General features: G+C 41.6%; 1 protein-coding gene across 4 annotated transcripts in view; it reads left to right on the forward strand.

Annotated features, from left to right (window-relative positions):
* The window catches only part of pear1 (platelet endothelial aggregation receptor 1), a 44995-nt gene that overhangs the window by 22286 nt on the left and 6221 nt on the right, over positions 1–16488 (forward strand). For all 4 annotated transcript variants that reach the window (XM_052066847.1, XM_052066846.1, XM_052066845.1 and 1 more), the window contains 11 exons: positions 2462–2572; positions 3626–3727; positions 3862–3962; positions 6033–6125; positions 11553–11799; positions 12592–12694; positions 12980–13116; positions 13396–13608; positions 14966–15140; positions 15507–15627; positions 15706–15869. In XM_052066847.1, the coding sequence (XP_051922807.1) occupies positions 2466–2572; positions 3626–3727; positions 3862–3962; positions 6033–6125; positions 11553–11799; positions 12592–12694; positions 12980–13116; positions 13396–13608; positions 14966–15140; positions 15507–15627; positions 15706–15869 (1563 nt within the window). In that variant the 5' untranslated portion in view covers positions 2462–2465. The remainder of the gene's footprint in view (positions 1–2461; positions 2573–3625; positions 3728–3861; positions 3963–6032; positions 6126–11552; positions 11800–12591; positions 12695–12979; positions 13117–13395; positions 13609–14965; positions 15141–15506; positions 15628–15705; positions 15870–16488) is intronic.

A 16488-nucleotide genomic window follows, 5' to 3' on the forward strand; every position in this document is an offset into this window, starting at 1 on the left:
GGAGCCTTTCTCGAATGCAAAACAATTAAGAAGAAGTGAAGCTAATGAAAAATATAACCCGTCGAGTTGATGACTCTCCAAATAGGAGCCATATGCTTCCCATAGTAAAGAAAAAAATACTCTCTTTTTGTTGACCCAGAGTCAATTAGCTCCTCGGCGAGTGCGAGATTCTGCCAGCCGCGATATCCGTCAATCACGTGTGCGCAAATGACTGAAACGAGGCGCTGATGTGTTTATTGCGCACAAACACATCAAACAGACCACAGTACACATAGACAAATAAACAATGGCAGCGACGCACAACAATGGAAGGACCAATGACCTGGGGCGTATGTACAAAAAGGTGGCATGACATGGCTTTCCTTGCTCACGTTCAGATGTATGCAAGAGTGAAATGACCAGTGGAACGTGCGGTGCTCTCCGCCAACTACTTGGATGGCGGGCAGTGGCGAGTGCAGTGGCGTGCAAGCGGGCATCGATTTGTTGATCGGGGAGGGTGATCATTCCCACCAGCAGCTCTTGTTTATACTAATTTGTGTATTTATAGAGTGCCGCGGAGAGCGAGACATCTGTTACTCCCAACATTTCTGCAATGATTGAGATGTACAAAAGTAATGTGCTTGGATTCATGCGTACGCGCGTGCGTTTTTGCATATGTTTTGCACATTGTACGCCACTAGAAGCAACGATCGGACAAAGACTGAAAGTATGCAGGCAACTAAATACAAACAAAACTGACAAGACAATGAGGAGCACCTGGACAAAACGAGTTACTGTGGGAGCTGAGAGGCCAACACAATTAAGGAACCGGGTTGACAACAACGGGTGGACGCAAAAAACAACAACAAAAAAGACATACAAGACATAAAAACTAACAGGGTAAATGTCATCAAAGTAGAAATGAAAACCACATACAACAAAACACAAATCTTGACAATGCCTGGATTTGAACAGGAAGTCTGCAACATGAGTTTGAAGCGGCCATTTCAGGTTTGTTCAAAACTTTTGCTCCTGACACCAGCTTTATCATTCAACACGGAATTGGGTGCACGTCTTATAATGTGATGCTTGAAAAATTGAAACTGGGCATTTTTTGTTTGAAGCAGAAGTTTTAAACTTCGACTAAGAGTTTGACCAAATCAGTAGTAGGCAGAGGGTCAGGCTGATTTGGATTTGAATGGAAACCAGCAGAGGGGGTGGGGGTGGGAGGGTTAAGGAGCTACTTTTACTCTGCTACATTTATTGAAGTAAATTTGGGGATAATTTGTACTTGTCAGAGTAGTAATGCAAAATATATGATCCTTATTTTTTTTACATGGAGCAACATTCTTCTCCCTACTCATATTTTATCGACCGTACGTGTGTTCTTTATCATTTTGGCTTCTGAGAGAGACTTTTTGATTTTGAAATCCCGACATATCATCAATCAGTAGACAACAACTGGGCCCACAAATCTCATGTCAACACGGCATTGCTCAAAGCTGTTGTGATATTCCATAACTTTTTTTTTCAATAAGTCTTACCACCTGAGCGAATTTCTTTTTCTGTAGTGAGAATGAAGAAAGGTATGAGGGGGGTTGGGAAAAACATCTCCCCTCTCGCTCCCTGAGAGCCTAACAGGGTCCCCGTGCCGCTCTCGCTCTCTCGGGTTGACGGCGTGTGATGAAATCCAGATGCTGCTGGAGCGAGCACTGGGACAGCAAGACCAAAACTTAGGAGGGAGAGGAGATGAGCTTCTGATGGATTGAGGTCAGAATGGAGTTTGGAGTCACGTTTCTTGACCTCGCCTCTCTTCCTCTTTGATTCGTCTTCATCTGCTGTGTCAGGTTGTTAGCGTTTTGTGTGGTGGATTCTGGTACAGTTTCTGCGAAACTCACGCAGGACAGAACGTAACCTTGTTTTGTCATGGCTTAAAACTGACCCATTGTTTGACAAAAAATGAAGCACAATTTTTTTTCTTCATTTTTTACATTTTATTTTATTACTTGCATTTTGCATACACTCATGCATGCTGTATTAATCCTGCTGTTGTGTTAAAGATCAAATAGACCTATTTGAATCTTGGACAAAAAAAACCCTAAAATGTTTATTTTTTTTTTTTTGTAAATGCAATGTAAAAATAGAATGGTGTTAAACGTGTTCTTCTGGCCTACTTCTTGTTTTTTTTTTTTTATTTACTCTTCATAATTTTGTTAGTTTGGTGTATTTACCGTGGTGTCATGTCACAAGTCAAATGGAATTAAAATGAAAGAATCAACAACAAAATTGTTGCAGAATTTTGTTCTTTTTATTTTTTTAAAGAGCAACCATAATAACACAATACAAGAGCAACTATAATACGTACATTATATCTCCTACGTTATATTACGGATTGAACCGACTGTTTGTAATGTCTTTTTAAATTTTTTTTCATTTTGTTTAATAATTATCAAAATATTTGCTTTTTCCCTGATGCATGCAGGACCATGTGGACCGCGCACAGCGTGGACTTCCTACTTCTTCTCTGCTTCCTGCTCAGCCTGGCCTACTCGCTCAACCCGAGGGACCCCAATGTGTGCAGCCTGTGGGAGAGGTGAGGCCCACTTGGCTCAAACAAACCAGTATACCATTGCTGCTACTGCTGCTGCCACGAGGCAAACGCATACTTTCTCTTCTGGCATGTGACATGATGGAGAGGACATAGGAGCAAGGAGCAACACTTAGAATGTTATATAACTTTCTCTGGCTTTTTAGCTCCTTGTTTGGTGAATTCCAAGCCAAGGAATCAAGAGACTGTGAGCCAACCAAACGGTTATTACGGGAGATATGTTGTGCGATATAGAGAGACAATATAAAAGGAGCAATTTAGGGAAGACACGGCAGCTTTATTTATGTATCGCAATTCATACACAAGATTAATTCATTATGCATCACATCATTAAGAGTACAATAATTAAAAAGTACTGTATTTACAAACAAAAGAAAGACATTTCAAAATCAACAGCATGCTTGTTTGCTCCAAGCCAAGCAATATATTATCTGTAAAATAATGCTTATGCTAGCTCACTGAAACGCTAACATGAGGCCTAGTTACTAATCATGGCTCTAGATGAAGCTATAAGTTTTCCCACATAATCATTTAAATCAGTCTAAAAAAAATAATAACAGGCACACCTTGTGTCAATTTCAATCCAAGCAACGTACTTATATTCAAAAATATGTTCATGACATTTTTAGTTCAAAATACTAACGTTATGCTAATATTATGCTCTTAACATGAGGCCACTTTCTTATTCGTGGCTCTAGCTAAAGTTAATGCGGTCATGCTCATAGTCAGTGTTACCTGTCAAAAAGAATCATCAACAGACTGCTTGTCTGTTCCAGGTTAACCAGTGTACTTCTGCAAAACGATGCCATGCCATTAGCAACTCATAATGGTAATTTCATGAGACTTATATGAGACTCATCTGCGGCACTAGCTCTCTCTTTTGCTGTCCGATCTGTATGCTGTTAGCTTAGCATCTTGATTTATGTATTTTGACAAATTTCCACGTGTCACTTTAACATGGTTCATGCCAACTTGAATTGAGTTTTACCGAGTATAAACTCTGAGCTGATTCATTTTGTGTTTGTTGCTTCTGTTCAGCTTCACCACCTCCGTCAAGGAGTCCTACTCGCATCCTTACGACCACGTGACTGAGGAGCCTTGCTCGGATCCTCGGAGCAACTACAGATGCCCCCGACACAGGTGACTGAAAGCAATGGACTATGAAATGTTCGAATTGACGTGGTCAATGTAGGTCAGCAGTTATGATCGTGTTCAGGTCAGCAGGGAAGGATTCGCTGACATCAATCTTATCCCAATTGTTCTTCTTCATTCAGAATCACCTACAAGACAGCCTACAGGCAGGCCGTCAAGACAGACTACCGCAAACGCTACCAGTGCTGCCCAGGCTACTATGAGAGCCGCGATAAATGTGTTCGTAAGTGAAAATACATTTTTGTCATTACGTGGCATCAGAATGGATTATAGTCGTTCCTTGTCATATTGTAGCTCACTTTTCGTGGTCTCACGACAGTGCAGAATTTTAAAATCATACATACCTATTTTTTATCATAGAGGTTTGTTATTAAAACATTTTGCAATGATCATTTTCCCACACAGATTGTTACTACAGGTTCAGGTAGCAATAAGCATGAGGATGCCCAAAGTTTGGGATCACTTTTCACTGGGGGAAAAAAAAAAAAGAAAGAAGACAACAATGTACAATGTGTCTACTGCAAAGCCGAACTGCCTTGCACAACTGCACGTCGATGGGTAAAGTAAACATCATGCACTTTCAAATGCTTAATTGGACTAAGAGTAACAAAATAAACACAAAAGAAGCACATGATATGCAAGCTGCAAGTGATGCTCAGAGGCACTCCAAAACGCAGACTGGCTAACAGTTAGCCATTGTGCAGCCAACTGCTTATCCTAAGTTAATTCTACATCACAGGTGTCAAAATCATGGCCCGGGGGCCAGATCTGGCACACCACATCATTTTATGTGGCCTGCAAAAGCAAATCAAGCATGTCAAATTCCCTCCTGTTTGCTAAAGTCTGAACCAAAATATAAAATTGTCATATGTAATACATAATAACAATGTCTGATCAAGCCATTATTGTTGACTTTTGATTTCAAAACTAGTTATCCATCAATTTGTTGTTCGCCATGTATGTAATATGTGGAGATGGTTAAACATTTATATGGTTTCACAAAATTCACAATGGCTCTCCAAGGAAAACCGTAACCGCATTGTGGCCCGCGACAAAAATGATTTTGACACCCCTGCTCTACACTGTCATTTGTTGACTTGCGCGTCTTTCGACAGGCCTGGTCCTGCCTTTTAAAGATACACGCATTCAAAGTCACAGGTACTACAGTTTAGCATGTCATGGTGGCGACCCCAATATGAATACTCGCTGAGTTCTGTGAGGCTAAAACAGGTGAAAGGTACAATATAATTCTTGATCCTTGGACTATTTTGACAAATGTTATTTCTTATTCTATTAAGGTATTGTATATGGCAATGGTTCCAAATTGGGAGGGAAAATGGGCAATATGTATCCTTTAAATGAATTCTTTTTTCATAGACAATTTTTATGGTAAACTATTGCCAGTCTAAATAGTGGTAGACAAAACTGTTATTGGAGAATTTAAAGGTGATTTTTTTTTAAAGAAAATCTTCGTGACACATGAATCTCAGTTTGCTTTTCTTCCGCCCCGTCGACATAAAGCACTTTCTCCAAAATTGAGGGTTTGGGTTCCATGTGGCTGTTTGTACTGGCAGCAGCCGTGTCGCGAAAAGCCCCAATACCATGAAGGAAATTTCGCTTTGCATTTCAGTTGACTTGAAGGATTTCTCCAGATTTTCCGCACTCTGACCACAATCAAGCAACGTGATGTGAAAATAAATCAGAAAATAACCTTTATCCACACCAAAATATAATTCCAGCTTCCTTAGTCCATTCATCCTTTTAGTACTTTTGGTATAATCGTGGTTGTGAGCACACAAAAAAAAAGTGCCTCCTTGATTTTTTTTTTTAAAGATAAAAAATATCCAATTTAAATAATAATAATGATAATAATAACAGTACAGACAAAATAATCGAGTCAGTGCAAAAGTACGAAGGATATTTTCCATTTCTTTTTGTGCGATTCTATTGGTCGCTCTGTCTGATTGTAGTACATGTTGCCTCCTGCTGCCTCCTGTGGTGACTTCTATAAATAAAGTGCAACACACAATCAAACATTGGCAAAGAAAATAGTACCTTCAGTCGCCGGAACCCTCTCATACAACCTGTCACATAAGTGAGACTTGTATAATTGAAACATCTCTGGTCATGACATCTAAACGCCCCTTCTTTCTAAACAACTGCTTTTTTTTTTAACCAGCCAATAAACATATCATTATGCATAACGACATGTTGTGTCTATGTGATGACATGTTGTGATACATTTCCTCCTACGGTGTCATTATTTGCCTCCGTCTGCCTTTCATCTCCGCAGCTCGCTGCACCAAGGAGTGCGTTCATGGCCGCTGCCTGGCTCCGGACCGCTGTCAATGTGAGGGAGGCTGGCGAGGCGACGACTGCTCCAGTGGTATGGAAACTTAAAAAGATAAAAAAAAATCTCTCCCCTTTAATCCCAGCTACTAATGTGACTGACACCATGCGCAGACATTCAACATTAATAAACAGCATAGACACAAGGAACGACATCCCTGCGTCAGTCAGAGCGGCTCGGGGCCATTACAAACACTAGGCTTTTCTCCAATGGAAAAGGCAAAGCGAACTCATGTATTTCAACTCAGAAAGAAGCAAAATTATATAATCGCTCGAGTTGCAAGGGTGTATGTTATGTGTTATGTTGATGGTCCCTGGTGGATGCCAAGATGGAATAATAATAATAATAATAATAATAATACATTTTATTTATAAGTGCCTTTCAAGACACCCAAGGACACGTTACAATAACAAAAAACACAAAACAATACGATACGGGTTGAGCAGCGGCAGCCAAAACGCGCCAGCGTTCACTCAACCCGAAAGTCAGAAAGAAACCACAAGGGAGGGAGAGTTTATCACAACTCCTAAGTAATAAATGATATTATTGTTATGTGCTCCTTTGAATTTAAGGAATACTTCAAGTCGTGAAAATGCCACGGGCAATTTCATAATAAACGCATACGGTTAGTGTTAGTATGGTTTCTCTCATTCTCAAATATATCACCCCAAACTTCTGGAGGCCATGTGTTACATTACACAGAATATATTAGCGTAATTGCTGTATGTCAATACAGTTCAAATTAGAGTGGAACAACTTGAATAATAATTGAATTGCTATTTGCCAATCTTACAAAGTACAACTCGGCTGTAAAATGTAGTTCGTGGTTTATCTGGTCTTTTTTTCCCCCCAAAGCTAATAATAGATAATATAAACAGTACCAGTGGCACGGTTGCCGACTGGTTTGCAAAATAGCCTCACAGTTGACATGTAAATGTGTATGTGGATTCCGGGCTTCCTATGTGCAATGAACGCATGTTCTCCCTGTGCTTTCCACTTTCCAAAACATGTATTTGTGAAATGAGGACTCTAATTTGTCTATAGGTGTAAATGTGAATGTGAATGCTCATTCCATGCCTTTCACCTGAAGTCAACTTGGATAGGCTTCAGCATACGCTCAACGCTAATGAGGATAAGTGGATTGCAAAATGGATGATTAAACAGGACCAAAGCAATCTTACAGTGAACCTCCACATATTCGTGTACAAATCATCCTGAAAATACCAAATTGATGGCCATTATCCCAATGTCTGGGGGTATAGTCGTCATCCCTGTGGGATGCCGTGCAAAAAGTCTCGATGTTAATTGTGATTTTAAGCAGTGTGATGCTATTGCATTCCTGTTTTAGTAGCATTCAAAAATAAGAATCAAAAGTGCTTCTCTATTTTTTTTTCTACGCTCTCTCATGTATGAATGAGATGGACACATTTTTTTGTTCTGGACGTCACCAAAACACAACAGAGTTGTTTTTCTTTAATCAAGAGTGAAAGCAGAACTTCATATCATTGGCCTGCGTGGCTATTTTCCACAGGCTGCCTGAGTTGGGTCAAAAGTACGCCGCTTTATTATTGTTTTTCTCTGTGCAGCAGAGAGAGGGAATTAGCTTTAACGGGTAGCAGTTGCTGTCTTGACGGTGAGGAAACGGAAAAAATGAGCCCAGACTTTCTCATTTTCAGTTTTCTCCATCTCGCCTCTTGCTCCCTCTGTACCCTTCCCCCTTTATTTTTTAAACCTCTTTTTCTTGTTATTTTAACCTTGTTGTTTGCCCTTAATTTTCTGTTTTGGAGAACACTCCACGTGTGGAGTTATCTTAGTCTGTGAAATTGGAGGAGAGGGCTTTTTGAGGTTTGCGAGTACCGGTAAGCTAAATAGCATGAAGAGCGATGGAAAATGATGGGGGATGGTTGCTGCAAAACAATCGTATTGGACCATATGAGTGATCCTGCTTCATGCATAAAATGACATGATTTAATGTTAAAAAGTGTTCCAATGCACATTCTCACACACACAAGCAGCAATTAAAATCTCATTTCAAATGACTGAAAGGTTAGCGTAGCGCAGCAGCTGGTTTTGAAGCAGTTTCCAAAATGCGCTCCTGTGGTTTTGAATGTTTGAGCTAGAGCGATATTACAGGAAAATGTGCATCAGGGTAGCAACGTTTGTCGAAAAATGATGAATCGTTATGTGAAAGATTAATACTGGGATTTTTTTCTCCATTTTTTGGGTTTAAACATAAATAAAATCCGTCAAGCATTTACAGTATTTGACAATGTCAAAACCAGAAAAAAATTACTCATCAGCACAAATGGTTTGCAGATGGTCGGAAGATAGAGAGATGGATAGATTGATAATGGGCATAAAAAAATAAATAATACAGATCCCTGTGGGACACCCCTGGCAAATACAATGTGCTCTCTATGCATTTTCCTGTGAAACCTCTTCTTATTTTAGACCAGTTTTATGGTGTGTATAATTTTGTTATCTTCTCCAAATACTGTGCTGAAGTCCTAGTTCAGGTCCTAATACTGATCCCTGTGGGACACCTTTAAATAATGAATGTTTGAACTCAAATGGTGCAGTAGCACATGTAGACACAGAATTTAAAACGCAGTGGCATAAATTCTTTTTCCTTGAAAAAAATATGAATATTTCTGCATATTAACACAAGTTGAGTGATCATTTTTCCGCATGATTTTATTATACTGTCGCCTGGCGGACACATCGTACACATCAAAAGGAGGCGCAATGAATTAGTCATGATCTAGAAACTGCTTGATTCTTCACATTATATTTAATTAAGTTATCACTAAATGTTTTTATAAGATGTCATATAGCATGTCATATGGTCATGGAACAAAGTGAAGCCTTTCAGGGACAGCAGTTACTACAGTGGACAGCTTATTATGTTACAGGTTACAGGGTGCATGAAATGGTTCATATATCTCAATGTACGACTCTAATTTGTTAGCTTCTTTTCTCTCTGTTGTGCTGCTTTGTTTGCTTGTTTGGACCCAGTGGCCCTTGTACATTCCATCCTGTAGACTTGGGCCCCCTGTCTCCTTATTTGAAATCAACGCTCTCAAACATGGGCCTTAAACTGGACAGTGATTTCAAACTCGATCGGCCAATTGGTGCCGTTGTTAAATCCAGCTTCTTTCACCTTAGACAGCTGGCCAAAATAAAACCTTTCCTCTCACATGAACACTTTGAGACAGTAATCCATGCCTTTGTCACATCCCGGCTCGATTACTGTAATGCCCTGTACTTTGGAGTCAGCCAGTCCTCCATTAAGCGCCTTCAGCTGGTCCAGAATGCCGCTGCTCGCCTCTTGACTGGTACTCGTAAGAGGGAGCATATAACTCCTACCCTGGCATCCCTTCACTGGCTCCCCATTCATTTTAGAGTTGTTTTCAAGATCCTCTTATTTGTTTTCAAATCTCTGAATATCTCGCGCCACCTTACCTCTCTGAGCTCATCCGTCCCTACACACCTGCCCGGCGCCTCAGGTCTGTGGACCAGTCTTTGTTAGAAGTACCAAGAACTAAAAGGCTCGGAGGGGATCGAGCCTTTTCTGTTGCTGGTCCCTCTCTCTGGAATGACCTCCCACTGAACATTCGGCAAGCCTCCTCGCTGCCCATCTTTAAAGGCCTCCTCAAAACCCACTTGTATTCTTTGGCGTTCGACTCAGCATGATTTTACTGCTTGGTGCTTTCTACTGCCTTTATTACCATTTCGTCTTACTGTTTATTGTGTATGTTAAATCGCTCCATGTACAGCACTTTGTATGCAGCGATGGCTGTTTGAAAGTGCTCTATAAATACTGTTGACTTGACTTGACTTGCTTCCCTAATAAAGGTCCTTATAATGATTCCTGTGGGATGCCTTTTGAGAAAGCAATTAATGTTACCGTCTGCTCCCCTATTTTTAGTTGTTGTTATCTTCTTTTGATGATTTTTTAAGGGCCTTATGGAGGTGGCAATTAATTTTACTGGAGTACTTAAGTAAGTTCGGGATAGTCACTTTCACTAGTACCGCCTCTACTATTTCTTTATTTATTTTGATATTGTGATTGAGTCACATCGGTAAATCTGCATGAGAAGGTCTGCGTAAACACAATGGTCGACACCAGCTGAATTTCTCATTACTCAACATGACAGAGCTGAGCCAAGTCCCCCCTGCCCCCCGACCTCCCCTCTTCTGGCGATCCGTTTAGACGAGAAGAAGCAATAACGTTGGCCGCATAAACACTGGCAGCGCAGCTCAGTCCGAGCCAAATTTGGATCGAGTAGAACCTATTTTGGGAACCGTAGCTCTATAACAACAACGAAAAAAAAAAAAGCAAAAGGTGACTCAAGCCTCGATTCAGATTACCGAGTGATTTAAAAATAACACCCACTGAGGTCAACAAGAAATCATTGGCACCATTTTTCATGTGACAGACGCCCCATCCATCAGTGACATCATCATACGGACAGAATGCTCTCGGTAACTCAAACCCTGTGTGAATGTCCAACGCTGGATAAAGCCGAGTCCAGCTTTTGTGAGCTCCATGCAAATCTCTCTGATAATTCGAATCTCCAGGGTGGTAGAATTACACCCTAGATGTTGGATGACAGCAGTGGGGAGCTGAGGGAAGGGGTGCAAAACCACAATTGGTGCTCGCTAGAGTGTTCTGTTTTTCATTTAATTGTGGTTAAACATACTCGATGAAATCATCAAGCGTTACCGCGTCGCACTAAAGAGACGCCTTTCCCATAAGTGATGGTAAAGGCTCCATAACAGGAAGGTTACTGTTATGAATGGTCAGAAAATGGACCAGAGTGGAGGGAGGCTTTCAAAACTAACCCCCCCCCCGTCCCTTCCCTCATATCTTCAGTGACGCGCCGCAAATGTGTAATGTTTTGATTTTAATTGGACTGGCAAACAAGTTTTACAGCAAAATGTGGGAAATGGCTAAAATGTTCCCACCAACATGTGAGCATACAATACTTCGGCATGTCTTGGCAAAATGAAGAATTCCTACATAGGGACTCCAAAGTGTTCTCGTTCATATTCTGAGGGATGAGGTGTTCAAAAAAGGCAGACGGCCCAGTTGTAATCCTTGTGGGCCACCTTAAGCATGTGAATTTGATGAGTCTCAAGATGGATCTCTCGTTAGTTTAAATCCAAACAAGTGTATACAATACCCATCTGTATGAAATGTCATGGGTTCCACTGACAATGGTTTGCTTACGAGTTGTTCATGATAACCTCCAGCTTAAACAATAGAAATCAATGATACAACAACAAGAATGAATCCATTGTGAAAAAGGTCAACAATGCGAGCACAATTTAAATACAAGTCATACAATCACTGTAATGCGATCGGTCCTTGGCAATGGAATGATGAAAACTTCCACCGTGGCACATTAGAAATCAAACAAACAACTCCAAATAATTTCCCTGTGTCCTTCTCCCCCCCAGCCTGTGAGGACAAGCGCTGGGGCCCAGGCTGTGGCCAACAGTGCAAGTGCGAGAATGGCGCACTGTGTGACCCGGTCAAGGGGACGTGTCAGTGCCCGCCGGGTTTCATTGGACGCCACTGCGAGGAGGCGTGTCCTGCTGGAACTTTTGGGAAGGGCTGCCTGCAGAAATGCAAGTGCGGGGACGGAGGATCCTGCCATAAAGCCAGCGGAGAGTGCATCTGTCGTGATGGCTTCACCGGCACCTTGTAAGTTTTTCAGGGCACAGATTCATTACCGTGAGAGATCAGCACCTGTGCTCTAGAAAATTATTCAGTTTAATTTTATTATCATTTAATTTCCATGATAGTTAGGGCGGCACGGTCATTGAGTGGTTCGCGCGTCGACCCCACAGTGCAGAGGTACTGGGTTAGATTCCAGCTACGGCCTTCCTGTGTGGAGTTTGCATGTTCTCCCCGTGCCTGCGTGGGTTTCCTCCGGGTACTCCAGTTTCCTCCCACATTCCAAAAACATGAATGGCAGGCCGTCCTCGGGCAGTATGCGGGGGACATCTTGAACCGGTTGCCAGCCAATCGCAGGGCTCACAGAGAGGAACAACCATCCGCGCTCACACCCACACCGAGGGACAATTTAGAGTATTCAATCAGCCTGCCATGCATGTTTTTGGAATGTGGGAGGAAACGGGAGTACCCGGAGAAAACCCACACAGGCCCGGGGAGAACATGCAAACTCCGCACAGGGAAGCCAGAACTGGAATTGAACCCGGTACCTCTGCACTGTGAGGTCGATGCACTAACCACTGGATCACCGGGCCGCCTGATATCATAGTTTGTGGTACGATCGAAACGATGAATATCAGCATTTCTAAACATTTCGGGGCAGATGTCAATTACTCACAGTTTTATGCTCATTGATTGGCTCTGAGACTTGAGACAATCTGATTATAAAAACTGCATGTGCCTTGGCTCAGTAAAGGTTAGGAATTGGGTACCGCTGCACAATGGAAATGAGAGCTGATAGATGTCGGATTGCATTTTTAGCTGTGAAAGGCCGTGCTCCAGGAAGTGTCCGGCGCGGTGTCCCTGTCAAAATGGTGGCATCTGTCGTGGCAAAGGGATCTGTGCCTGCCCTCCAGGGTGGACGGTATGTCAAAAGTCGTATTCTGTAAATCTATACCGTACAAAAATATCAATGCAACACTTTTGTTTGGGGCTCACAAGTCTTATTTCTCAGAAATATTGTTCATTGTGTAGTGAACACCTTTCCGAGATAATGCAATCCTCACAGGTCTGCCTTTGACTGCCCACAATAAAAGGCTACCACAAAGTGGGAGAAGAAAACCAAAAGTGTTGGCTTTATTTTTTTTTTTCAGTCTACATCGCATCATGTTTAACTAACCTTGTATTGTAAACGGCCGCTGCCTTCCAGGGTTCTGTCTGCACGGAGCGCTGCCCCGAGGGACGATATGGACCCAACTGTGCCGAGGAGTGCATTTGCCATAACCGCGGCAAATGTGACCCTGAGACAGGACAGTGCAAGTGTGCCAAAGGGTACACTGGGAACAGGTGTGTGTGTACTTCTCAAGGTCACTGATGAAGTTAAAGTGCTGGTGATGTGCGCTAGCCAATCACAAAGCAGTCCAGAGATGAAGCATGTGTGTTTGTGATGCTTTTATGTGGCAATGAGGTCACTTGTTACTAGGTAGAAATATGTGAGGTTCAATAAGATTAAAAAAATAAATAATCATCTGGGCATATGCTGTTTCCTTGGCAACTTGGAGGCATCCAGAAATACATTTTGTGTATGTACATGTGTGTTTCTAATGTTACGTTTGGCTTGCTCAGGTGCAACGAGGAGTGCGCAGTGGGATCTTACGGTCAGGACTGCGAAGGTGCGTGCGACTGCGCAAATGGCGCTCGCTGCTACAACATCGACGGCGGCTGCCTGTGCGAACCGGGCTTCAGCGGGCCCAACTGCAAAGACAGGATGTGCCCGCATGGGAAATACGGCATGCACTGCGAGCGTACGTGTCTCTGCCAGGACAAACATACGCTCAGGTAAGCATGCGGATAAAGTTGAGGTGCCTTGGGTGTGCACTTGACAAACCGCATATGCTATCCAATTCTGATAAAACTGCTTCTACGTTCCTGCCTATCCAAATCTGAGTCTAGGCCAATCCACCGTTTGTGAGTTTGCAGACAAATAGTGCCCCCTGGCGACCACAAAAACGGCGCTGGTCAACTCATATGACTGGCATGAAGTGTCGTGCAAACGAGCTATTCATGTTTAATATTTTTATTTAGGAGTTTAAAGCAGAAAAAGTGTATTTTATAATCCAGAAAGCAAAAAAGTATTGTAATTTAACATTTTAAAAATTGGCCCATTAAAATTTGAATATTTTGCTCTTGAATGAATTGAAGTTAAATTAAGTTAAATAAAATTCTAATGAAACAAACCACATTTTAATTAAATGACTGCATTTTTTAAATCCCGAAAACAAAAAAAAATATTTGTCATCCTGATAATGATATAAAATAATACTACATCATAAAACTTCAGAACTTGTACATTTGCTTTTTTTTTCATACAAAAAAGAACAACAAAAAATATGTCTTGTAAATGATATCCAATGAATTAAAACAGAGGCTTATTTAATCCAGAATCCAACTAAGTATTTTTTTTAAAACATCAAAATAAAAAATCTTTTTTAAAACTGTGAAATACAATTGCTTTCTTGTCAGATTTGTTTTTAATTGACAACTCTTATAATATATATATATATATATATATATATATATATATATATATATATATATATATATATATATATATATATATATATGTATATGTATATGTATGTATGTATGTATGTATGTATGTATGTATGTATATATATATATATATATATATATATATATATATTCATTCATTCATTCATTCATCTTCCGACCCGCTTGATCCTCACTAGGGTCGCGGGGGGTGCTGGAGCCTATCCCAGCTGTCTTCGGGCAGTAGGCGGGGGACACCCTGAATCGGTTGCCAGCCAATCGCAGGGCACACAGATACGAACAACCATTCGCACTTACACTCACACCTAGGGACAATTTTGAGTGTTCAATCAGCCTGCCATGCATGTTTTTGGAATGTGGGAGGAAACCGGAGCACCCGGAGAAAACCCACGCAGGCCCGGGGAGAACATGCAAACTCCACACAGGGAGGCCGCAGCTGGAATCGAACCCGGTACCTCTGCACTGTGAAGCCGACGTGCTAACCCCTTGGCTACCGGGCCGCCTATATATATATATATATATATATATATATATATATATATATATATATATATATATATATATAAATTTATTTTAGTTAAGTGAAATGAGTGTGACATGGAACCTGACTGACTTTTCCCTTCAGCTGCCATCCAATGAAAGGCGAGTGCACGTGCCAGGCGGGCTGGGCGGGGCTACACTGCAACGAAACCTGTGCCCACGGTTTCTACGGCGACGGCTGCCTGGAGCCCTGCTTGTGCGTCAACGGTGGCGTGTGCCACAGCGCCACCGGACTTTGTCAGTGCACGCCCGGATACACGGTCAGCAACCTGCCGTCGTCAACTCACAACCACATTCGTGTGGTGTGGGAAGTGATCCAAGTGCCCTTAATGGTAGTTGGGTCCAATCAAAACTTTAGCTCTTTGCTCTTTGTTAATCCATCTAATGATGCATTGTAACAAGACCAACAATGAAAGTGAGTTGGAGCGGGGCCGGTGGATGAAGGTAAAAGATTGCAAACGGGTATCAACTTCCGTGACACAAAGTGAAATTGACATCTGTATCCACTTTTTGGGACAATTTGTCTGGTCGCGTGCCCTGCAATTTTCCTCATGAAAAAAATGGCTCAATAAAGGTTGGGAATCCGTGCTCTAGTTTATACTGATTGTGATCCTCTCCGCCCACAGGGAGTTCACTGCGAGAGTCCATGCAAAAGCGGCACCTACGGCAAAAATTGCTCCCTGGAATGTTCCTGCAAGAACTTTGTGGACTGCTCACCCATCGACGGCGCCTGCTTCTGCAAAGAAGGTAAAGCTTTTCCCCACACATACGGGCGATAAATCATTAAACTTGCCACCATCACTCTCATTTTTTAAATGTTTTCAGGCTGGCGAGGGCCCGACTGCTCGCTTCCTTGTTTGGAGGGAACCTGGGGCCGCGGATGCAACGGTACCTGTCAGTGCTCCAACGGGGCTAAATGTAATCCCGCAGACGGATCCTGCACTTGCACGTCCGGCTGGCAGGGGGCGCACTGTGACCAGTCGTGCCCGGTGAGCTTTCTGCACTTTTTTTACTGTCTATCAAACTAAAAGCAAGATCGATAACAGTTTTTCTGCGCCGCTGCGGTTTGGCATTTTAATTGTTATTGACAATGTTTAATCCATGACAAACTGTTTTTATCCAAAAGAGAATGACAAAAAAAGAACCTTTTGCCCCAACATCCAGGAAAAACGAAGATCATTTTGAACCCATAAACAGTTTTCTTTCATTATTTTTATCAAGATAACACAAGGCAATATCTAGAAAACAAGAAAATGTATCCACAAAACAACAACAGCGATGTCATTTTTTAATGAAGAAAACACTAACAACAACAAAATAAAATGACAAAATATTCTTAAAAAAAACAAAAAGTGCCAGTGGTACGGTTATTATTTTCATCCCAATATGTATTTGGCATGTATTACAATCTATCTGTTGAACTTTTGTATAGCTTTTGTATAGTTTTGTATGCCAGTTTTGAACCTTACCAATGAACTCTGCCTAGCAACAAGTGACCGTGTAGACAGGACCGTCATGACCAATTACTTGTTCTCCATCGATGTACATTGTTGCCTCTACTCTAGAAAATGTTACGAGTAATTTCCATGAAAGCTTTTAGCCTTAATA

Source organism: Hippocampus zosterae, chromosome 5 (genome assembly GCF_025434085.1).
Source record: "Hippocampus zosterae strain Florida chromosome 5, ASM2543408v3, whole genome shotgun sequence".
Lineage (NCBI taxonomy): Eukaryota > Metazoa > Chordata > Actinopteri > Syngnathiformes > Syngnathidae > Hippocampus > Hippocampus zosterae.